Below are 23,618 nucleotides of genomic sequence, written 5' to 3' on the forward strand. Positions count from 1 at the left end.
TTAAGCAATGCGCATTCGCGACAGTAATGTCCCGTCTTCACCGTCTCTTCTGTCTCGGACGAATGTTGACATTCGTCCAGGGCAGAGGGGCACCCATATACTATAAGTAGCTAGTTCTTTCATCAATGAAAAAGCAGACTTCACAACAACTGCAATATTCAACTAGTAGGAATCCACTACCAGATCGGTGGATTGTCTACGGTGTTGAGTAGTGGTTCGTTAGAGCTCACTGTTCTCAGTAACGAGCGACAGTGATCCTAATAGATATGCATAGTATTACTACGGAAAGCGTCGCAGATGTCTTCATAAAGCATATTTATATACATCATGGTTTACTAATAGCGATCACCAGTAACCACGGCCTATAGTTTATAAGGGGGTTCTAGCGAATCGTGTGCGAAAAGCTAAAGATTCGACGCCGATTATCTACCATATTCGACCCCTAAACTAACGGAGCTATGGAACGCGTAAATCAAGAAGTTGAACGAATTCTACACGCCTTTACTATATACGCACAGGACGACTAGGCAAGTTTACTACCTATCGTAGCTATGGCGATCAATAACCGAGACGCAACCTCTACTAGACTATCTCTATTCTTCTTCACACACAGATACCATATCGATCTAGTCAAAGTGATAGAAGTCCAAGCAGAGAGAGGACCAGAGATCGCAAGGGAAACGTTCACGAACCGACTACGAGACGCCACCAATTAGGCAAATACAGCGATGGCTATCGCCCAGGAACGCTAACAGGAATAAGCGAATCGTTCAAGACGAGCTGCTCCAGTCTATAATATCAACGATAAAGTATGGCTAAACCTACAGAATGTACGCACGATACGGCCTTCAAAGAAACTAGACTGGCTTCACGCCAAATACACAGTTCTAGAAGTGCCATCCTCTCATACAGTAAAGCTGGATATGCCAAGCGGCATACATCCTATCTTCCATGTTGATTTAATAAGACCCGCAGCAACAGACCCGTTACTATCATAAATCGTGGACGATTCGCAACCGCCTCCACTGTTAGTCGAAGGAGATCTGGAATACGAAATTGAAGAGATCCTACGAGCAAGGACACGAAAAATTGGACGTGGGTCGCGGAGGGAAGCATTAGTGAAATGGCGAGGATACGCAGAACTGACATGGGAACCTATCGACGCAGTGGAAAACTGCACAGCTTTCGACACCTTTGAACTACGATACGGACCAATTACGACTTCGAATGGACCCCGGAAAACAAGAGAATAGGAGGGGGGTATTATAACAGGTTGAATCCTGGTGAACTATCACGTGTGTCAAAGGGCCGATATTAAGGGGTGTGCTGCGTATGTCAGCAGGACCCATAATGTGTGTATTTAAGCGGGTTTCATCCCTAGATAGACAATCCAGTTTCGTCAACCATTTCTGGTTGGACGGTCAATTTCTCATTTGACAACGTGGTTGTACCACGTGACCCACCAACCGCATACCTCACGATTCCACCCCGAATTGTTTACGTTCTTCAAGGATTTTGTAAACAGCATGTGCCTAGCTAGTTCTGAATTCAAGATTAGCTTTAGACCTTCACATTTACTGTGGCAGTAAACACCCCTCCTCCGTTACCCCTGAATCGACTGAATCGACTGAAAACCAAGAGATCTGGGATCTCAACTCCGTTATGAGTGACGATATACTCAAGGAAGCCAGCTAATAGCCGGCATGGATCATGAAGTGTTTACTCGCTGGAAGTCAGTTTGCCCTCCTAAGAAGGACAAGGATTCCGTCCTTAAGTGGCTTGAGGACCGGGAAAACCTTCATCAGGAAGCAGAAGCGGCAGGAATTGACTCTGCAAAGAGTGTTAAGGAGTCAACATGGGACTTCTTATGATTAATTAGGGATATCCTGCCTGTTTGATGGCAGGATCAACACCGACGTGTCGTGGTCGAAGGAGAGAGAGTAGGCGTCACTACCCTCTTAGATAGCTTCAGGACCACATTTGAAGCTTAAAGAGACCAGTTAGAGGAGGATTTGCCACCTCTCAAGGGGGCATTTAGTATGTTCTAGGGCTATCAGGAAGCCGGAACACCCTTTAAGTTGAAGGGGTGCCCTTGTGGAAGGCCGTCTCTGTTGAGAAATGTTTTACTCTAAATCCAGAGTTGAGACCAGAGGGATGGAGCAACTGGAAGGAGTCGGAAGCAAAGGTTCAGGCTGTGTTTGAAGCAGAACCAGAGTGGAGGAAATGGGTTGAAGAGAAGATTAAGGGTAAGCCTGGGGCTTCACCTGAGGTAGAGGCTAAGCCTGAGCCTAAGGAATCTAAAGCTCAAGCCTATTCAGTGGCCTATGTTTTAGGTGATGGTGTGTTAAGTGGTAGTGGTTTATGTCCAGCTCATACTGTCATACAGTATAAGCTGAAGGGGTGTGTCAAAGGAAGTGATTTGGGACCCACTTTTCGGTGTATATTTAAGCCAGATTACACTCTAGTTAGAAAATTCAGTTTCATTCATTTGTGGCATTTGAATGATTGGCCAGTCTGAACCAGTCGACTTGACACGATATTATAATCACATGATATCGTATGATAATTGGCAGATGCAGATGGCGGAGATGACTAATATCTGCCATTTTATCTGCTATACCAAAAAGGGGTGGCAGAGTTGGCAGATGGCAGATACTATCTGCCATCTGCCTAACATCCCTATCTACTTTGATCCCGATAGTTACCTAATAGATATTGGAAAGCTGATTGATACTGTTGGACTAAGTGAATATGTCGCTCGCTTGGCGATATTCGAATATCTCAACTGAGAACGGTGAGCTCCAACGAACCACTACTCAACACCGTAGACAAACCACCAAGTGTAGTGGTCTCTACAGTACTGAATATTGTGGTTGTTGTGAAGTCTGCTTTTTCATTGATGAAAGAACTAGCTACTTATAGTATATGGGCGCCCCTCTGCTCTGGACGAATGTCAACATTCGTCCGAGACGGAAGAGACGGTGAAGACGGGACATTACTGTCGCGAATGCACATCGCTCAAGGGTGTCGTTTGCGATGAATGCATATTGTTCAAGGATGCCGTGATATACTAATCCAGTTCCGGAGTCGCTGTCTCGGCAGAAGCTTTTTCGGCCGAAATACTTTCCGTCTGTTGATAGCCTTGTTTCTCGGCTGTCGCAACAGAATAGTTGGTGTTGAGGATTTACTGCAGTAAACAGGTGATGTCAATGGTTAGAATACCGCCTACCATTTATAGCTTAGCTTACTGCATACTGCCCATTTATTACTGCCGGATTGATGCCTGACGCACTTTCCAACTAACAACAATACTCTCGTCTTTACCATTCCAGACCGCTTTTGTCGCTCGCTTGGCGATATTCGAATATCTTAACTGAGAATAGTAGACGTTGTGAGCTCCAACAAACCGCTACTCAGCACCGTAGAAAATCCACCGGGTGTAGTGGATGCTACGATACTGAATATTGCGATTGTTGTGAAGTCTGCTTTCTCATTGATGAAAGAACTAGCTACTTATAGTATATGGGTGCCCCTCTGCCCTGGACGAATGTCAACATTCGTCCGAGACAGAAGAGACGGTGAAGACGGGACATTACTGTCGCGGATGCACATTGCTCAAGGGTGTCGTTTGCGATGAATGCATATTGTTCAAGGATGCCGTGATATACTAATCTAGTTCCAGAGTCACTGTCTCGGCAGAAGCTTTTTCGGCCGAAATACTTTCCGTCTGTTGATGGCCTTGTTTCTCGGCTGTCGCAACAGCTTTCCATATTCAATTGACAGGTGAATGGACCCACGTGGTATGACGTAACTAGGGAATCGGGCTTGATAGGAAACTGGCTACGGACAAAAAACTAATTCTTCAAGAAATAAAAGCCAGTCTCGGTAAATCTTCGGGTTTTCGACAAGTTCCATGTAAAAAGTGTGGATTAATTATTTAGAGCTTAGCGCAGATAAGGTAAGAATTGGCACTGCATTAAAGCCGAAGAGCAGCCGGGCCCCAACTTTGATAAGCCTCTTAGCCAATCGCTATCACTCTTTGACCAACTGTCTTGACCGACTCACTTGGGACATTTTTTGCGGGTTTCCTGACTCACTTCACAAGATGCGAAAGTTCCTTCGACTCCCCTCAAAGATGTGACGTCTAGTTAGTTTGGAAGAAATAAATGAAGCTTGACCAGAGCCTGATTAAAGCCTAGCTGCATTAAGCAGACTAAGAAAAACGAAATGTGTTGTAGGCGCTGCCTAAATCGGAATTTGATGTTGTGGCCTTCACAAGATCTTGGATATACAAAGTAGTTGGGTTCAGCCTAGAGCTGTATCTCGTCTTCCGATACCGATACCAGAAACGTTTAGTTCAGAGAGGAATGACCGCGGCCTTCAGACCCGTCTTGACTGTTGCCTGTAGTCTGGTTTTTGACACATATAACTGTGTCACGGTATTAAGCGATTGTTGATCGCCTCGTTTATCGGAAATGTGGGGTGCATTGCGATGCTCAGATAACAACAATTCAGAGATAAAAATTCAAGATAGCTTTATCCTAATAATAATGTCTGTTGGGACTGGCATTATCTACCTTCCAAGGTCCGGTGTTTGCTGTGGAGTGAAGCCATGGATCGCGATCATACCAAGGCGCGATAACGTATAAGAATAACGTATAAGATGATTTTTGAAGGGATACCCGCCACGATAAGATAGATAGTATGATGCGATGCTTCTAAGAGACTTGATATAAAGTGTATGAACGATCTCTCATAATAAAACCGAATTATTCTACAAAGCCTCTGATCGAACGATACACATATAATCACAAAATGCGCCTGAGCCTGCTTTCGATATTTCTCAGCACTGCCATCGGCAGTGCTGTTCCACGAAATGCAGGAACATCTGGTTTGACGGACTTTAGCAATCTGACTGTCGCTATTGTTCGGGCCCCCCATCTAATTGGCCACTGCCTTTGATGAATAAGAATTGGACAGACGTGGAATTTGACCTCGATGGATCGGTCTCAAAGGCCGTCCAGCTTGTTCACCAGGCTGCTGAGAACGGGGCAAATCTTGTTGTTTTCCCGGAATTGTGGTTCCCGGGGTAAGTAAAATCTGGGTCAAGTTTCTCTATCCACCCAATTTGAAATCCCGAAATATTTCGTACTAATTTTTGAGCTTCACTAGCTACCCAAAAGGCATGGCCGATAAAGCTTCAATCGCAGCACACGCTGAAAGCTACGTCAATAACTCATTGGTCATCGGTAGTCCACAATGGAAGGCTCTTATAGATGTCGCTAAAGAAAGAAAGGTTTACCTTGTTCCCGCTTTTTCTCATCGCGCCAACGGCACCATTTATATGGCTCAAGCGCTTATCTCGCCTGATGGTGAAGTCCTTCATCTTCGTCACAAGCTCCGACCTTCTGGTGGCGAGCGCGAGATCTGGTCCGATGGCGAACTTGAAGGCTTGAAAGTAATTGCGACTCCATACGGACGCTGGGGGTTACTGGAATGCTGGGAGCATTTCCATCCAGCGATGACATTCAACATGCAATCTCAGATAGAGACTTTGCATATCGCATCGTGGCCTTGTAAGTTTTTCTAGCATCTCGAAGCTTACTCGACTATGTTTGGCTAATATACTATCCAGACATGCCGGATGAAAAGGATGGAAGTGCTGCATACTGGGAATCAGTTGAAGTAAACGAAGCTGCTGCGCGCATGTATGCTGTCAATTCGGGGGCACCTCTTGTCATGGCATCTGTGGGAAACTCCAGATTCCTGAGTAATGAGGGATTGGACCTGAATCTAGTGAAGGCATCTGTGTCATTTGAAGATGTCCCTCTCGTCTATAGCTCCTTTAACACGACCGGACTTGCTAGTACATCTCCGTATGATGCAGATTCTGAACAATCCTGGGGAATTTTGGGTCAAATTCAGGAGGGATTCCCATCATACATTCCGAAAGTCGTGGGAGATTTTGTGGTCCGGGTTTACAATCCAATTGCGAGTCTCCTTGAGGCCGCCAACTGAAAATGTAATTATCACAAATAGGGACTATTTCGATAACCCTACCCAGTGTGGACTTTATTTCATAGAAAAAAAAGACTATTTGAACGCTATCAAGCTCAAAGTTTGCCTTGATCTGTAATTGTTAAAGTAAATCACATACGACCCGTGATTACATACGACCCGTGAATTTCATTTTTTTAACGCGTCATTTACGTATCTTACTTTTTCAACCACCCACCATGCCACCTAAGAATGCTCAAATAGCTCAGAAACGGGTTGAATAGGAGGGTAGGATCTTATTAGCTATTAAAGCTATAAATAATGGCGAAATTACCAATACAACCCAAGCTGCATCTTCCTTTAATGTACCCCGCTCAACCCTCCACGATCGCCTATCTGGTGTTAAATATCGCGTCGAGAAGCGCGCAAATGGCCATAAATTGACTGAATCTGAAGAGAAAACTCTTCTCAAATGGATTTTCTCTTTATATGACCGTGGATCTGCCCCTAGACCTCATTATGTCGCTCAAATCGCCAATATTCTACTCGCCGACCGTGGAATCGACCCACCTCTTATAATCGGACGAAATTGGGTTTCAAACTTCATCAAGCGTACACCTGAAATCGAAACTCGCTATTCAAAACGTTACAATTTTGAGCGCGCAAAACAAGAAGACCCTAAGATTATTCGCGATTGGTTTATTTTAGTTGAAAAGACTATTCGCGATAATGGGATTCATGAAGACGACATTTACAACTTTGATGAAACTGGTTTCGCGATGGGACAAACCGCTACTGCCAAAATCGTTACTAGAGCTAGCTATTATGGCCGACGAGAGAAGATACAGCCCGGGAATCGCGAATGGGTTACGGCTATTGAATGTCTAAATTCAACTGGCTGGGCGCCTCCACTATGTATCATATTCAAGGGCAAAAACATGATGCAACGGTGGTTTCACGATGTCGATTACCACCTGATACGCGCTTTGAAGTAAGCCCTAATGGCTGGACATCAGACCAAATAGGCCTTCGTTGGCTACAAAAGCTATTCATCCCCTCTACCATAACACGTACGAAGGGGCGATATAGGCTATTGATTCTAGATGGCCATGGTAGCCACCTTACGCCTGATTTTGACCAGGCATGCCAACAGAACAACATTATACCAATATTTATGCCGCCGCATTCATCCCATCTTTTACAGCCTCTCGATGTAGGCTGTTTCGCCATTTTAAAGAGATCATATGGCCGGCTAGTTAGCTCTCAAATGGAGCTAGGATTCAACTCTATCGATAAGAGTAGACATGTGCATGGGTTGGGTATGGGTCAAAATTCATACCCATACCCAACCCATCAGGGGTAAGGTAAACCCATACCCATACCCAACCCAACCCACGTGGGTATGGGTTGGGTATGGGTCCCATATGGGTATTTTTGATGCCTTAATGCCTGATTTTCGCCTCAACCTAAACTAAATTAGGGTAATTAGTGCCTTAGTGCCTAACTTTTGCCTCAATCTAGTACTAACTAGGTGACAAATATCACGTGAAATAAAAGTCTTGGCAAAAAGATGGGTTTATGGGCTGGGTGTGGGTTTTACTTCAAACCCATACCCAACCCATATGGGTTTTGGGTAAAATTTCTGACCCATACCCAGCCCATTGTGGGTTGGGTTGGGTTGGGTATGGGTTTACCCAACCCAATGAACATGTCTAGGCGGGATGAGCGATTAGAACTTAAACCAGAGTTCAAACGCAGTGGTAAAGAGCCTACTCCACTACCAGATTATGAAAGCGATACCTCTTCAGCATCAGATAGTGAGGAAGAAATAGAGGAGGATGAGGAAGAGGAGGAGGATATTCAAGCTCAATTAATAGCTTGGCGCCAATTCCAATTTGATACTATATCAATGGTTGATGATCAAGGAGAAAGGTTTGCAAAGAAGTGGCTTCAGTATATCAAAGGCCAAAGGGCTCAAACCCAGAAGCTGATTAATGAAGCTAAAACTATTCGGAGCATGCGGACGATGCCCAAAACTTGGCGGAAGCACGATCATCCACTAGGGGTTTATTTACAGTAGTTAGAATCGGACTTGGAAGAATTGAACTTGATTTGAATTAGTAATGCTATTGAGATTAGTAAGGCTTGGCAAATATCACGTGTGCGACAGTTTTTCGGCTGCCCATTACGCACACTTTTGAAAGTGCTTCTCCGTATGGTTTGATATGGAAGGCGAAAGCGGTCGCTACTGTAACAAGGTAAAATAACATATTCAATTGCATTGATAAGAGCCCTTTTAAGCAAATACTTCAAAAAACGCATGAAAACCAATATCACTCGATTCTTCTTCTCCGAATCCGCTCGCTTTGACGGCTTGGCCACGCACGTTTAGTTGAGTGGTTAGCTACGACTGGAGTGGTAGTTGGAGTAGTTGTAGCTGGAGCAGTTGTAGCTGGAGCAGTCGTAAAAAGGTCAAGGGTTGAAGATGTAGATGATGGTGATGGTGGGTGGTGGTGGTAATGTTAGTATCCCAGTTCTACCATCATACCATTGTATATCCTCATCTTCATCTGGTAGAGTAGTCATAGAGTCATTCTGGTCTATGACTGAGAATGATTGTAGAGTTGATGGAGGCTCAATTGATTGAGATTCAATCCTATTCCGACGATCAATAATAACATGCAGCTCATACTGCTTCTTTTTATTGAGCGTAAGCTTTTTGTAAAGGTCTGAAAGTAGCTCACAGGTGAGGCCAAGAGGAGGTCCTGGTGAGAGATAACTATTAGGTTTTCTCCCAGCAAGATTCACACTGCTTGTAATTTTGAATTGATCTGTATAATGTCGTTCAAGACCAGCCATTCGTATGTAAGGGTTAGAGTCCAATCCGGTTGGGCTACCGTAAACAAGAGAAGAATGATCATGAGAAGGCTACCAGGGGCAGGTGTATGAGTGGTATCCCATAGGGCTCAATTCCACTAAGGTAATTTGGGAACAAGGACAACTCTTGAAGTCCTTCAAGAGTCCAAAGACCTCAGAGAATTAAATACATCAGGAAGTGGCAAATCTCTAACTAGCTTATCTGGTGAACCCCTGCTTCCCTGACCGCTGGTTCAGCCAGCTTGTGTAGAGAGTCCATTGCCTTTCTCAGCCTTCTTGCAACCCACGCCGTTACACTGGCATGCTGCTGAGATATTACAAAACAAGCTTATAAAGGAACGTCCGGAATTACACTGGAAATAACACCCCGGTCTGTACTCGAAGAGAGTGTACCAGAAAGAAAGATTGAGAAATTGACAAAGCGGCTCAATATATGGATCCCTCACATACGCAGGCCTTGATCTCCTCTCAAATGCCCGAAACAAGGTAGATCTTCAGTCATTACATCATAAATGGCGGTCAGCAAATCACTGTATATGTAGGATAAGGTCTTTTTGGGTGTAGGTAAGGGGGAAGATGGTTTTATTTTACTGTACCCTCCTGCTCGAGAAGCTGTTGTTAAGACACAGGACGATATATAAGAGCTTTAGAGGCACTTGCTGGTAGCGATAGATAGATAGATAACTTTAGACTCGGTCGCCCTAACATAATCGTGAAAATATAGTTGATTTTCAAATTTGATTAACAGCCATATTGAATACAAGTGTCGGGACGATGGAGGTCGCCTGACACAACATCCCTGACCTATCTAGCTTTCAGGTAGGAGGTTATGAGACGTATCCAAGTCGTGAAGTCATCGCTTCTCGTCTGGGAATAAGTAAGGCTATATACAGTACGAACTCCAGGTTCATTGGAAATCAACTTGATGCTTTATATAGACGCCACGGGAATTATTTTCGATCGTGCGGTTTTGTTCCTGATCTGTACCACACTCATATCACAACAGTATTGACTTGTCCGTTTCTAGTCCCATCTATGCTGAAGACATACGTAATGATGTGATACGGTGAGAGACGGTTGCTTCCAAAATTACCGACCAGTTTCCCACCTGTATCGCCCCGCAGGAATTTTCGACCTATTCGATATTCGTGAACTCCTGCGGTCATAGATTTCGACACAGCCAACGTCAAATTTTTTTTCGCTCACCGCTATTTCTCCCAGCCGATCTTTCGTCACGATTGAGGTCTCAATGAGGAGAACTCTCCCCGATATGTCATCAAATATAGGATGGATAGATGGAGGGATGGATGATCTCTTTTACCACGCTCCACTGCTGAAGTTATACGTAGGATACAATAAATTAAATGCGTAATTATATGTCTATTTGATCGATGGAGATTGCTTTAAACTTCCTGAGCGGTGAAATTTGAGCCTCATCTAGTACCTTAAGGTATGTCGTGGCCTCTTTGTCATTGGTGATGTTAGGCTTCCTTTATAAAGCGGCTGGAACATACTTATGAACGAGATAGACAACTAAGTAACTGTCCGTCTTTAGCTGTATTTATGCTAGGTACCCTAAGAACGCTTGTAATACTAAGCTTTAAAAACTAGATAACGCCTCTGTCGTATATGCGAGTTTGCCGCGGGTTTGATTATCCCAGCGTTTTCTTGCCTTGTTCTCGAGCTAGAATAGTGGCGGTCGATATTGAAAACGAGATGAAGGTCTTTCATACGTTGGTTGTGAACTATCGGTGCGGGAATGATAGCCGTTGTTGGTTGCAGAGGGTGGGAAGAGGATGTTGCGATTCCGGGTCGAGTGTATATATACTTTATCTCACAGAACGAGATTTGGAGATTGAAAATTTTTATATTGATTCCACTGTTGATAAGAGGTTCATCCCCAGCTGCCTTATGCAAATTCTAGCTGTCCCTTGGGAGGCTGTATGAGCTGGAAAAGGCTCAATGGAGAATTAACGTTGTTTTTTTTAAAATCTATTTACGCTAAGCAGGTTCTGAAAGTTAGAAATAATCTAGATGGCTACCTTGCATCTATGTAGGGGGTAGTATCGGCAGCTGCAAGTAAGGATCCTATCGCTGGACACACCGAAGTAACGTAAACTGACAACTCTTGCCGCAATTTCCCTTTAAATTTACATAACCCAGAAGCAGCATTCTATTTTTGTTAACAAATTTTCACATTGGAATTGCCAAAATCGTATATACATAACGAGAATAGGGAAACACCAAATATGGCCATATTAACCAACACACATGGTCATTTGTGTAAAGACGGCGATACTCATAGTCATGCTGTTCGGCCTATTGCCATCATTGGTATGGGAATGCGACTTCCTGGAAATGTTAGGACTGGTGACGAATTTTGGGACCTTTTAATCAGCCAAAGGGACTGCTCATCCGAAGTTCCTAAGAGCCGATACAACGTTGATGCCTTTTATCATCATGAAAAACTACAATCAGTGAAGACCCGGCGCGGGTATTTTCTTGACGATGATTATCTAGAAAAAGCAGATCAGTCTTTCTTTGAACCGATACCAGGATTGAACGTCGCCGACCTCGACCCACAGCAGATGTCGCTAATGGAAGTTGTCTGGGAATGTATGGAGAATGCTGGACAGACAGGCTGGCGCGGGAAGAAGATTGGGTGCTACGTGGGAGTATTTGGTGAGGACTGGCACGAACAGACGGCCAAAGAGTCACAGGCAATACCTCGCGTCCATGCATTCGCAAACGGAGCTTTTGCATTGTCGAATCGAGTTTCTTTTGAGTTTGATTTGAAAGGTCCCAGGTATGTTTTGTGCCTATGTTTGCTGGATATTGTAGCTAAAAGTCTAGTGCGACAATTCACACAGCTTGTTCGTCATCTTTGACGGCATTGCATGAAGCTTGCGAATCGCTTTACAGTGGCAGCTGTTCATCAGCAATTGTGGCCGGTACCAACATGTTGTTGAACCCTTCTATGACCATCAACATGTCGGAAAATGGTGTGTTATCCCCAGATGGCCGCTGCAAAGTCTTTGATGCCAGTGCAGATGGCTATGCCCGCGGAGAGGCGGTGAACGCCATTCTCATTAAGCCTCTGGATCAGGCAATCGTGGATGGGGATAAAGTGCGTGCCATCATTCGATCCACTTCGGCCAATTATGATGGGAAAACAGCCAAAATATTCGCACCAGATATAGAGAGCCAGGAGCGACTAATCAGAGCGGCTTACATGAGAGCAAACATCGATGATATATCTCAAACAGCTTTCGTGGAATGTCATGGGACGGGCACCAAAGTTGGGGATATGGTCGAAGCAACAGCCATTGCCCAAGTATTTGGAGGAAAGGGTGTGCTGATTGGATCTGTAAGAGCAATTCTCCATGATAAATGCAGACTATGCGGACTATACCTAGGTACGGTACCAATTTCTCACCTTATTAGGTTAAATCAAACATTGGGCACGGTGAGGGTGCATCTGGATTAAGCAGCGTTATCAAGGCGGTTCTATCGCTGGAACATCATGTCATCCCTCCAAACATGCATTTCTCGCACCCCAATCCAAAAAGTGAGACCGTGAAGCCTTTCCACCATTTCATGACCTGACAATCGCTTTTCAAGTTCCATTTCAAGCAGGCAACCTTCAGGTTCCTGTTCAACCCACACCGTGGCCTTCAGATCGAATGGCCCGGGTGAGCGTGAATTGTTTTGGTATTGGAGGGAGCAATGCCCACGTGAGTAATATGGAAGATCAAATGTGATATCAATTAACATACTATAATAGGTTATCTTGGATTCTGCATCCGCCGCCAATTTAATGCCCCGAAAAGAGATTGAGCGAGCAATAGATGCCTATATTGTCGCTGTGTCAGCCCAAAGCCAAGAAGCGCTTGGAACTCGACTCATTGACATTCAAAGGTACTTGCAAGAGAGACCTCAGGCTATTGAGGACATCGCATATACTCTAGGGGCTCACCGAGACCATTTATCTCATCGGGGATATCTAATATCTGACAGCGCAGGCAGCGTGACCAGTTTCAAGTCTAATGTTTCAGTAGTCCACACAGAGCCAAGTCTGGTATACACATTTACTGGCCAGGGAGCTCATTGGGATGGTATGGGGAAAGACCTGTTCAACTGCTTCGAAACATTTCGCCGTGATATTTATGTCATGGACCAGGCTTTACAAGGACTTGAATTGCGTCCCACATGGAAAATTGAAGGTGGCTCAAAAATTTGAACCCTGGTGAGCTGTTTCATGTACTAACACTCGTCCAGTCGAAATTCAAAAGTCGGAAATCTCAAACTCTATTGATCCAACGGAGTACTCCCAAACCATGTGTGCGGCTATCCAAATTGCTCTCGTAAATCTATTCTCCAGCTGGGGCATTCGACCATCTGCCGTTGTTGGGTATTCCAGCGGGGAAGTTATTGCCGCCTATGCCGCAAATGCCATTTCAATGCGTACAGCCATCATAGTTGCATATTATCGAGGGCGTTGTCTCAAACACGTCTCGCGAAACGGAGCAATGGCTATGGTTAGCCTCGGGAAAGAAGAAATTGCTTATTTCCTAACAGATGGGGTATTTATCGCCTGTGTGAACAGCCCCAACAGTGTCAATATATCAGGAGAGAAACCGAAGGTGATGGCTGTCTGTAGCAATATCGTCAAGGAGAAGCCAGAAACAATCATTCGACACCTGCCATTGAATATTGCCTATCATTCACGTGAGTTTTCATTGCAATTTACGTTGATCAAACTGATAATTATGGGAAACAGCCCACATGCAAAAGGCTGCTTCGGCTTTTGAGACAAACTCTGCATCATATTTGGTATCACGGGTTGATCAGCCTCATCCAATGCTTCCCCTTTACTCGACTGTCACAGGGACGAAGCAGTCGGATGCCAACGCTCTTGATGCCAGTTACTGGCGAGAAAGTCTTGTGTCTCCAGTCCTTTTTTCTTCCGCTGTTCGGAACCTACTAAAGGAAGGGAACGGCTACAGTACAATAGTCTTCATGGAAATAGGATGTCATCCAACGCTGTCTGGTTTTTTACGCCAAATTCAATCGGTTCAGGCACTCGAAAATCCTTATGTCCCCACTCTCCGAAAAAACAGCGATCAAGTTGGCTGTATATTCAAGGCTGTTGGCGAGTTGTTCTCTCATGGATGTTCAATCAACTTTTCTACCATTCATTCAGGGGAAATTGTCACCAGCCTCCCAAATTACCCATGGGATAGAAAGAAGTTTATATGGCAAGAGAGCCGTCTAAGCCGCAATTGGAGATTTCGAAAGCATCATCATCATGAACTTCTGGGATCGCGCATGCTGGAAGCAACAGATATTGAGCCATCATGGAGAAATATCATGGGTCTATCTACCGTTCCATGGATCAAAGATCATCGAGTGTTGGGCGAAGTTGTGTTTCCATGTGCTGGCTATGTTGCGATGATCAACGAAGCGATACGTCAACAAAACAACACGCAACATTGCACAATTCGTAATCTTCACATCAAAATTCCGCTCATCTTGCCTGAATCTGGCCTCAGTGTGGAGATAATCACCACCATGCGACAGATGCGAATCAATGATCGACTTGATTCGAATTGGTACGAGTTCACTATATCATCTTATGATGGAATTGACTGGACGAAGCACACCGTGGGTCAGGTTTTAGCTGGCATAGAAGATTCAAACATGAGCGCCGCTGTTCCGCAAGAATTTCCGAGATCAGTTTCTTCGCCGTTTTGGTATGATCAACTATCGAAGTTGGGCCTTCAATATGGTTCATCATTCCAAGGTCTGCAGGACATAACCGCAGACCCTGTCAGCCACACGGCAAGCGCGAGGATATCTGGAAGGTTCGAGGGATCTGAGCACAATAATAGCCTGCATCCGACTGCGATAGACCACTGTTTGCAGCTTTTTAGTGTTGCAGCCTGCAGAGGAAGAGCAATTCATCTTAGGGATCTACTCGTCCCCGTTTTCATCGATGAAGTTTATCTGAAAGAGACTCGGGATATGTTGAAGGCTGAAGTCACAGCATCGCGTTTGTCTGGGATTCAAGGTCAGGGAAACGTCACACTAATGTCCGATGACCATTTGGTGCTCTTCATGAAAGGAGTAAGGCTAGCCCGAATGCCTCAAAGCAATAAGACAGAGGCCACAGGTGTACCTCTTTTGTCCCACTGTGAATGGCTACCGGCTCTTGATTTTCTTCCTAGTCATCTTCAACTCCCTGAAACAAACATAAACAAAAATACTGCTGAGTTGATTGCCAGATTTAGCAGGTTTCTCATGATTCAGTTACATCAAAATGTCTGCAGAGCAAATGTCGGATCGCAAAGCCCAAGGTTCAAAGTATGCCCAGAGGCCTCAATCAATCAATCAAAGAATCAGGCTAGCTTGCTCGCTCCAAACGCACAGGATCCTGCTTATGATAGCAATAGTCCTCGAGGTGAATGGCTTTCATTGGAGCAACAGCTTAAGGCTGCAAATCTCGATTTTATCTCCCAGCTCTATCAACAAGCACTGGCAGAAAGTCCATCGACACCAGAGGACGAAAGAAATCCATCTTATATGAGGAAACTTGACCCTTATCAAAAACTTCAGGACTGGATTTTGTCTACTTATGATCTTTCTGAATGGTTTTCCCTTCTACGTCACTCCAATCCTAGACTTAGTATCCTTGAAATAGGGGCAGGTAAGGGATTCTTCAGTTCCAACATTCTTCAGCATTTGACCTGTGATGGAATTACTCTTTGCTCGCATTATATGGCCACAGACACACTGCATGTGGAAGACGCTCTAAAAGAACGCCTTAAAGATTATGAAAATGTCGAATTCAAGACTCTCGATCTTAATCATGACCTTTTTGCACAAGGGTTTGATCACAGTCGTTATGATCTCGTCATTGTATCAAAGGTCTGTCAAGCTTTCATATAATAATACAGACAATTTCCATTGACAGTAGCTCAGATTGAATCTCGTACTGCAAGTCTAGGGAATGCTTTGAGGGCAGTTAGGAAGCTTCTTGCTCCCGGAGGGCGACTCTTACTTCATGAAGTGGGCGCAGGTAAGGCTTGCTTTGCTTTACATAAACCCTAACACAGCTAATCCCGCTTAAAAAGCTCTTTCAGCGGTTAATTACCTACTGGTGAATACTTAGCTTTGGACTCAACAATGACCTTTTACTGACCACCCCCAAGGATGCCTCCCACACTGGGCAATTTGAAGAGTCTGTGCCTGACCTTGATAGCAAGCCTATGCCCAGCAATTTTTGGAATAGTGAGCTTCTACAAGCAGGCTTTCTTGGGGTTGAGGCAGACACCTATAACGGTGAGATGTCAAACTACCTTTCTCGAACACTGATCTCTAGTATACCTCTTCAAGGTTGTCTGCACGACAGCACGGTCTATCTACTATGTCATGACATAATGAGCAGCCATATTTGGATCAAGCAAGTTGAAGACCACTTTTTACAGAATGGCCTCACAACTCAGCGTCTCTTGACGAGCGATAAAATACAGCCCAAGCAACACATCATCTCACTGCTTGATCTCGATAGCCCATTCTTCTCACATATCAGTGAGAAGAACTGGAAGGCACTGCAGTATCTCATTGAAAATTTCCATCAGATTATCTGGGTGACTAAACTAGTTGAATTTGATTGCGAAAACCCAGACTTTTCCCTCGTGATGGGAGTTTCTCGGACAGCACGACAAGAGCAAGAAGTTGCATTTGGAACTTTCCAAGTCGACAACTTTGACTCTATGGCAGCAGAGGCTTTACTAAAAATTTCTAGGAAGTTTTTCAAGTCGACAGATCAAAGTGGGTTGGTCGACATGGACTACGAATTTGCACTTCATCATAATTTCATCTATATTCCACGCATGCAGTGGAGCTCTTTTGCAGACAGACTTTTACAGGAGGCGGACATTACATCTCCAATCAAACTTCAGATAGCGTCTTACGGAACATTAGCCTCGATACACTGGGAAGAACACATCTCAAATCAGCTGCCATCTGAAAATGAGATTGAGGTTGATGTGAAATTCGTGGGGCTCAACTTCAGAGTGGGTTCTACGGCCGAATCACCCAACTTGAAGCAAATGCTAACTTATTAAGGATGTGATGATAGCACTAGGTGTTATTGCCAACAAGGATGAGCTTGGGATCGAAGCCAGTGGGATTGTACAGCGATGTGGACCTGGGGTGTCACAGTTCAAGCCAGGCGACCGGGTTATGATCATGAAAACAGGACTATTTCGCACAATTACAGTGCTACATACAAGTCAATGTGTTGCTATACCTTCAGGACTTTCTTTGGAAGATGCTGCTTCAATGCCCACGGTTTATGCGACCGTGGTTTATTGTCTCTTGGATGTTGGGAGATTGGACGCGGGACAGGTACGCAATTTGTAACCAATCTTGTTCATTTATCTAACAACTTCAGTCTGTTTTGATTCATGCAGCTTGTGGAGGAGTAGGTCTTGCTGCAATACAGGTTTGTCGGATGATGGGAGCGAAGGTAAAAAAACTCGGTACCTTGGAGGGAAGACACTACTAACATCCTCTTCTGGCTAGATTTATGTCACAGTGGGAAGTTCTGAGAAGGCGGAATATCTTATTAAAAGCCATGGTATTTCATCTGATTGCATATTCAGCTCTCGAAACACTTCCTTCTTTCCCGCGCTCATGGCCAAAACGAAGGGACAAGGTGTTGACATTGTACTAAACTCGCTTGCTGGAGAACTTCTTCACGCATCCTGGAAATGTGTTGCTGAGTTTGGTAAGATGATTGAAATTGGGAAGCGAGATTTCCTAGAGCACGGCACTCTGAGTTTGGAGGAATTTGGTGGAAACCGAGCTTTCTTTGGGGTTGATCTCATTCGACTTGCACAAAGGCCAGGCCTGCTTAAGAAGTAAGCACTGGATATCTGGGCCTCTTTCCTAAACCTATCATAACTCCTGGGGCTAATTTTTGTATTAGGCTTGTTCATAAGGTTATAAAATATTACGAACAAGGGAAGATTTCCCCAGTTCGCCCACTCAACGTGGTTGAGGGGGTTCATATACACAAAGCATTTCGTTCTCTCCAGCAGGGCTTGCATATTGGGAAGATTGTCGTGAAGATGCCAGGTACTTCCCAGCGATCTTTGATTGCGAAGTCTCGTCGTCGTGCACAATTCTCGCCAAAGCTTTCATATATCCTAGTGGGTGGCTTAGGGGGAGTTGGGCGAGCCATCGCAACCTGGATGATAGAGCAAGGTGCCCAAAATTTGACCTTCTTATCACGTTCGGCAGGCTCAACAATTCAAGATCAGTCATTCCGTCATGAGTTAGAGACACTGGGTGGTCAAATTGTCATGGCAAAGGGCAGCGTGACGAACGTAAATGATGTTCGAGACGCTATAAAAGCTTCTCCGTGCCGTATTGGAGGAGTGCTTCAGCTATCCATGGCTCTCAGAGTAGGACTTCTGGACAAAATCTATCTATAGAATGGATATACTAACCGACGAAGGACCAATTCATTCCAGACATGAGCCACAAACATTGGGAAGATGGGATCAATGCTAAAGTGGACGGAACTTGGAATCTTCATCATGCCTTGGATGGTCAACATGATTCTGTCCAATTTTTTGTTCTCTGCGGCTCAATTACAGGCGTAATGGGAAATTCTGGCCAAGCCAACTACTCCGCAGCAAATACGTTTGTCTCTTCATTTGCACAGTATCGGTTGCAAAACGGACTTCCCGCATCTGTGGTGAATCTAGGAGCAGTCGATGATGTTGGCTTTTTGGCCACTCAAGATCTTAAACTCCGAGAACGAATGCGATCAGCGTCGGTAAGACTGCTCAGTGAGGAAGAAGTTCTAGATGCATTCGAGCTTGCCATTCTATGCGGAGATTCCAAGAAGGCTAAACACACTTGCAACAATCTTCAGATGCCACTTCGTATATCGAACAACTTCATTGTCGGTATGAGCTCTATAAAGCCTCTCACCAACCCCTCTGTACGTTCCTTGTGGGGTCAAGATGCTCGTTTTCGCGCCTACGGAAATCTTGATACCAGACTCGAAACATCTCAAGATTTAAGCAAAGATGGTTTTAGCCTTCACCAGATGATCTCGACCGTGAAAAAAAACCCAGAGGTCCTGAATGATCCATCGGGAGAGAGCGAAGTGATAGTACAAATTGTGAAGAATGTGCAAGTATATTCCAACTTTGCTCCAGGGCTGGACTATGCGCAGGTCGCTGCTATGCAAATTGACTCTCTCATGACTGTTGAGATCAGAAATTGGAGTCGTCGTTATCTGGACCTGGACGTGCCCCTAACGTCAATAGTCAAAGCGGGCACCATTGAAGGATTAGGCAAACTTATCATCAATGTTCTGCGCTCAAAGTATCAGAAGGAGTAAAGAGTTGTGGACAGAGATTACTTTATCTTTTTTTTTTAATTTTCTTTTGTATTCTTGAAAAGCGCCTCACGAATATAATTTCTTTCCGACCCTCGGCCACTTGACTTGAATTGTTTGAATCCATGGACCGATTCCTCGGACTAACTCTACTTTATGATGAGATTACTCAAATAGGGCAGTATGAATAGGTAGCAGACTAAGGCACGTATTGACTCAGAAATTATGGTGAACATTATAAAAATGCAGCCGGAGCCGAGCCATCGGCCGCAGCAGTGTAACACAATTAGGGGGCCCCACGCTATACAAGTTGTTAAGAATGTGTCCATAAAGCACCTCTTGTAAGAATTAACATTATTTAGCTCTTAAATATAAGCGTCGGATTGTAGATAATAATATGTTGGGTATGGGAGTGAGTGGATGGGCGATACACTTGCTTGTGGGTTACGAATTTCCTATAACCGTGTTTTGTACCCCAGCGATGGGTAGGTACCGCTACATGGTGCTAGGAATGGGTTTCCAAGCAGTGATACACCCACTGCCTAAAGAGACCAAAGTTTGCTGGGAGGGAGAAAGAAGCGGTCAGCTGGTAATAAGCAACCATGTTACGCCAGCCATACAATGAGGTATATGAAATGTAGAATATGGAGGAGTTGCTTATGCACCACCAAAGCCACCTGTCGATACATCACATCGCTTACCTGCCTGCATACGCACAAAGGGACCCCTCTAAAAAGGAGGAGCTGGAACCTCTTCCCAGGACCAGCGATTAGTCTGAATATCATCATACCTATATCAGGCACATCTCACATTCCTCACTCGTATCCACACCGTATCAGGACACCCTTAAGATATTGTCCTAACAAACTATGTGGTATCGCTTCAGATTCTTTTAAAACCAAGCTACCATCATGAAACTGTTAGAGAACATCGTGATTGCTTGGAAGGAGCATGCTATTGGAGATGAAAATTGCAAATTTTACGACTATGATTGTATCTGGACAGATATCGATCGTCGAGAATGCCGACGTGAGGTGTCTATGAAAATTCTGGCTCTTGGCATGAGCCGCACCGGAACCGACTGTAAGTATGATGTCCCTTTCGAAAAGATAGAAAGCTGAACGTTGGTATATTGAAAGCCTTGAGACAAGCTTTGAGGATCTTAGGCTATGACGACGTATATCACGGTTATTCTGCATCTTTGGAGAATCCTCGAGATTGCAAAATGTGGCTTTCTGGTTTACGCGCAAAATATGACGGTATTGGGAAGGTGTTTGGGCGGATGGAATTCGACCAGCTTTTAGGACATTGCCAGGTAAACCCGTATGAGCGACTATGACTGGGAATACAGCTAAGAATAGCAGGTTGTGTCGGACTTCCCTGCCGTGTGCTTTTCTGAAGAGCTTATCGAAGCCTATCCTGAATCTAGGGTGATATTAACTATAAGAGATATTGACAAATGGCACGGGTAAGTCTGTGCTGGTATGCCCGCTTTGAACAGGGTTTAACATCAGAAACAGGTCCGTGAATCAATCCATTCAGCCACTGCTGAATAGCGCGTTTCTACGTTTTATCGAATTGGTCGATCGCGCCCTACTCGGAAAAACACGATGGATTGGACGAACTTGGAGAAAGATCTGGAAGAATCTCTTTGACAACAATTTTGAACAAAATGGACGTCGAGTATATTTGGAACACTGTGATTTGATCAAGAATTTGGTTTCAAATGAAAATTTGTTGATCTTCGACGTTCGCAATGGCTGGGAGCCGCTTTGTAAGTTTCTTGGACACCCCGTACCAGCTATTGATTTTCCTAAGGGAAATACTGTCGACATTTTCCACAGACGCTTGGCAAGTGGCACGTTAGCAATGTTCTATCTACACTTATTCCGAATATTGAAAGGATTCCTGTGTCTGAGTTTAATATATTCATTATTCGCGGTTATGCAACCTTAAACGAGATGACAATATTTAGAGGTCGGCACGGATACATACCCGTAAGATTTTGGATTATTCGTATCCGTAACCGTAGTCGAGAGCTTCTATCCGTGATATTATGCCACCGCCTAAATAAATCATACGATACTACGATAGAAACTTATCATCCGAAGTCCCTAATTTGATATCTAAATAGTTATTCATTCATTGATAGAATGAGTCTCCTACCACGCCCTAAACGCGCTCCACGACAGGATTACCTTGTTCTAAATGATGGTAGCGATGAGGAAGCTGATCCTAGTAATCGTATCAAAAAGCAACCACGTTATCACTCCCCATTAGATGAAGATGAAGATGAAGATGAATCTATCTCTCCGAATGATTCAACGAGTCAACTCCCTGAAACAACCTCTTCTATAGTGTCTACTCCTTTAGACTCTTCTTTGCCCAAGACACCAAAATCCAAAAACCAAGCCCTTTGGAGTCAATTTACAATCCGCAATCTTCCAGGGAAGTTCTGGCATCCTAAACGGGGTAAAGGGCCGTTACAGGACCGAGAGATTGTATGTATTCATTGTGGAGAATAGAAGATCTTGGATTCCTAGAGAGATACATCAACTTCTAATATGAAAACGCATCTGATGAAAAAACATGGATCAATGATATCATCAGCAACTCAGCAAGCATCTATTGTTTCTATATTTCGGACAAAAACTAGTCAATCTATGTTAGAGGCATTAGAGGAGAATTTGATTCGATGGATAGTCTTGGAGAATATCCCTTTCACTGCTCTTCAGTCTACAGCATTCCAGCAAATCTTTAGGGTAAGCTCTCTCTCTCTCTCTCTCTCTCTCTCTCTCTCTCTCTCTCTCTCTCTCTCTCTCTCTCTCTCTCTCTTTAATTATCTAAACTCACTTAAGATAGGTCTTGATAGCTATATTAGATGCCTGGCGCATATTCTGAATCTCATTGTCCAAAAGATTCTATCAGAGTTGAAATCTGGCGATTGTCAACCTTCTTTAGATGCCTGTGGTATCCTAAAGGACCATAAGAGCCTACCAGCTGGGCATTCTGCGCTAGCTCGTGTACGAATCTTAGCCCTTTGGGTATCTGGAAGTCCTCAAAGACAGCAGTAGTGGCAAATCATTTGTCAGACGCATGGATTACCTGATAAGCTCATTCGGTAAGCAAAATTCCTTTCTCTCTTTCTTATATATACTTATAGTTCTAGGTATGATATCGAGACATGTTGGAACTCGACATATCTTATGATTCAAGATGCTATCCTTGCTCAAGAGCAGATTAAACATTGGAATAATGTTCAGAATCAGCTGATACCATTTTCAAATGATGATTGGTCTAATCTTCGTGATCTTGCCATGGTTCTTTCAAGATTCCATGAGTTTACCCAACTTATCTCTCAGCGGCAACCTTATATAAGTCTAGTAATTCCTATTTACTATGAATTACATGACCTCCTTATAGAAGCAGCTTCTTTTAAAGGCGACTTTACAGGGCTTAGTCCTGATATCTCTTCTGCTGTCTTGGTTGGAATGCAAAAGTATAGGAAATACTATGATCTTATGGATATGCAAGATATCTATTATATAGCTCTTGCTCTTGATCCACGTGTCAAATTTGCTCTTTTAGAACAAGAGCTTGAAGATGTGGTTATCCAAGGAATCATTCAGAGCATTAAGGTCTTTCTTCATAAGAAATATCCCCCTTTGGCTACCTCCATCTCTAGTTCTACTTCTAGAACTATGGATCCTCCTGCTCGACCAGGTATGAGAGCTCGTCTTCTACAAAAAGTACATTCTCAAGAATTATCTCGGGCTTCTGATATTGATCGCTGTTTTGATGAGCCTCCTATTCAAGTAGAAGGATTAATAGAAGACCAAGATGACTCTAAGTGGCTGCTTTTGTGAAGGGCTAAAGCTAATCTTGAATTCAGAACTAGCTAGGCACATGCTATTTACAAAATCCTTGAAGAACGTGAACAATTCGGGGTGGAATCGTGAGGTATGCGGTTGGTGGGTCACGTGGTATAACCACGTGATAGTTCACCAGGATTCAACCTGTTACAATACCCCCTCCTATTCTCCTGTTTTCCGGGGTCCATTCGAAGTCGTAATTGGTCCGTATCGTAGTTCAAAGGTGTCGAGAGCTGTGCAGTTTTCCATTGCGTCGATAGGTTCCTATGTCAGTTCTGCGTATCCTCGCCATTTCACTAATGCTTCCCTCCGCGATCCACGTCCAATTTTTCGTGTCCTTGCTTATAGGATCTCTTTAATTTCGTATTCCAGATCTCCTTCGACTAACAGCGGAGGCGGTTGCGAATCGTCCACGATTTGTGATGGTAACGGGTCCGTTGCCGCGGGTCTTA

At 44.1% G+C, this 23,618-nt stretch overlaps 3 protein-coding genes across 3 annotated transcripts; all 3 read left to right on the plus strand.

Annotated features, from left to right (window-relative positions):
* Positions 1-4,961: 4,961 nt before the first annotated feature.
* Positions 4,962-6,018, plus strand: N7495_004898 (uncharacterized protein; the record flags this gene model as incomplete). The annotated part of the gene is made up of 3 exons (XM_057207549.1): positions 4,962-5,089; positions 5,173-5,576; positions 5,636-6,018. The coding sequence occupies 3 exons, from the start codon at positions 4,962-4,964 to the stop codon at positions 6,016-6,018; spliced, it is 915 nt and encodes a 304-aa protein (XP_057065229.1).
* A 5,105-nt stretch (positions 6,019-11,123) lies between these two features.
* N7495_004899 (type I polyketide synthase) lies at positions 11,124-19,297 on the plus strand (the record flags this gene model as incomplete). The annotated part of the gene is made up of 15 exons (XM_057207550.1): positions 11,124-11,680; positions 11,728-12,241; positions 12,319-12,442; positions 12,496-12,608; positions 12,659-13,097; positions 13,153-13,602; positions 13,655-15,801; positions 15,856-15,952; positions 16,008-16,033; positions 16,086-16,952; positions 17,005-17,286; positions 17,333-17,407; positions 17,464-17,801; positions 17,870-18,347; positions 18,401-19,297. The coding sequence occupies 15 exons, from the start codon at positions 11,124-11,126 to the stop codon at positions 19,295-19,297; spliced, it is 7,404 nt and encodes a 2,467-aa protein (XP_057065230.1).
* A 908-nt stretch (positions 19,298-20,205) lies between these two features.
* On the plus strand, positions 20,206-21,154 carry N7495_004900 (sulfotransferase family protein; the record flags this gene model as incomplete). The annotated part of the gene is given in 5 exon segments (XM_057207551.1): positions 20,206-20,377; positions 20,404-20,609; positions 20,656-20,724; positions 20,744-20,762; positions 20,796-21,154. Coding segments are annotated over 5 exon segments (825 nt in total), but the record flags the coding sequence as incomplete, so codon positions are not given.
* Between the last annotated feature and the right edge of the window lie 2,464 nt (positions 21,155-23,618).

This window comes from Penicillium taxi (assembly GCF_028828555.1).
Source record: "Penicillium taxi strain IBT 34144 chromosome Unknown utg000003l_segment0_segment0, whole genome shotgun sequence".
NCBI classification, from domain to species: Eukaryota; Fungi; Ascomycota; class Eurotiomycetes; order Eurotiales; family Aspergillaceae; genus Penicillium; species Penicillium taxi.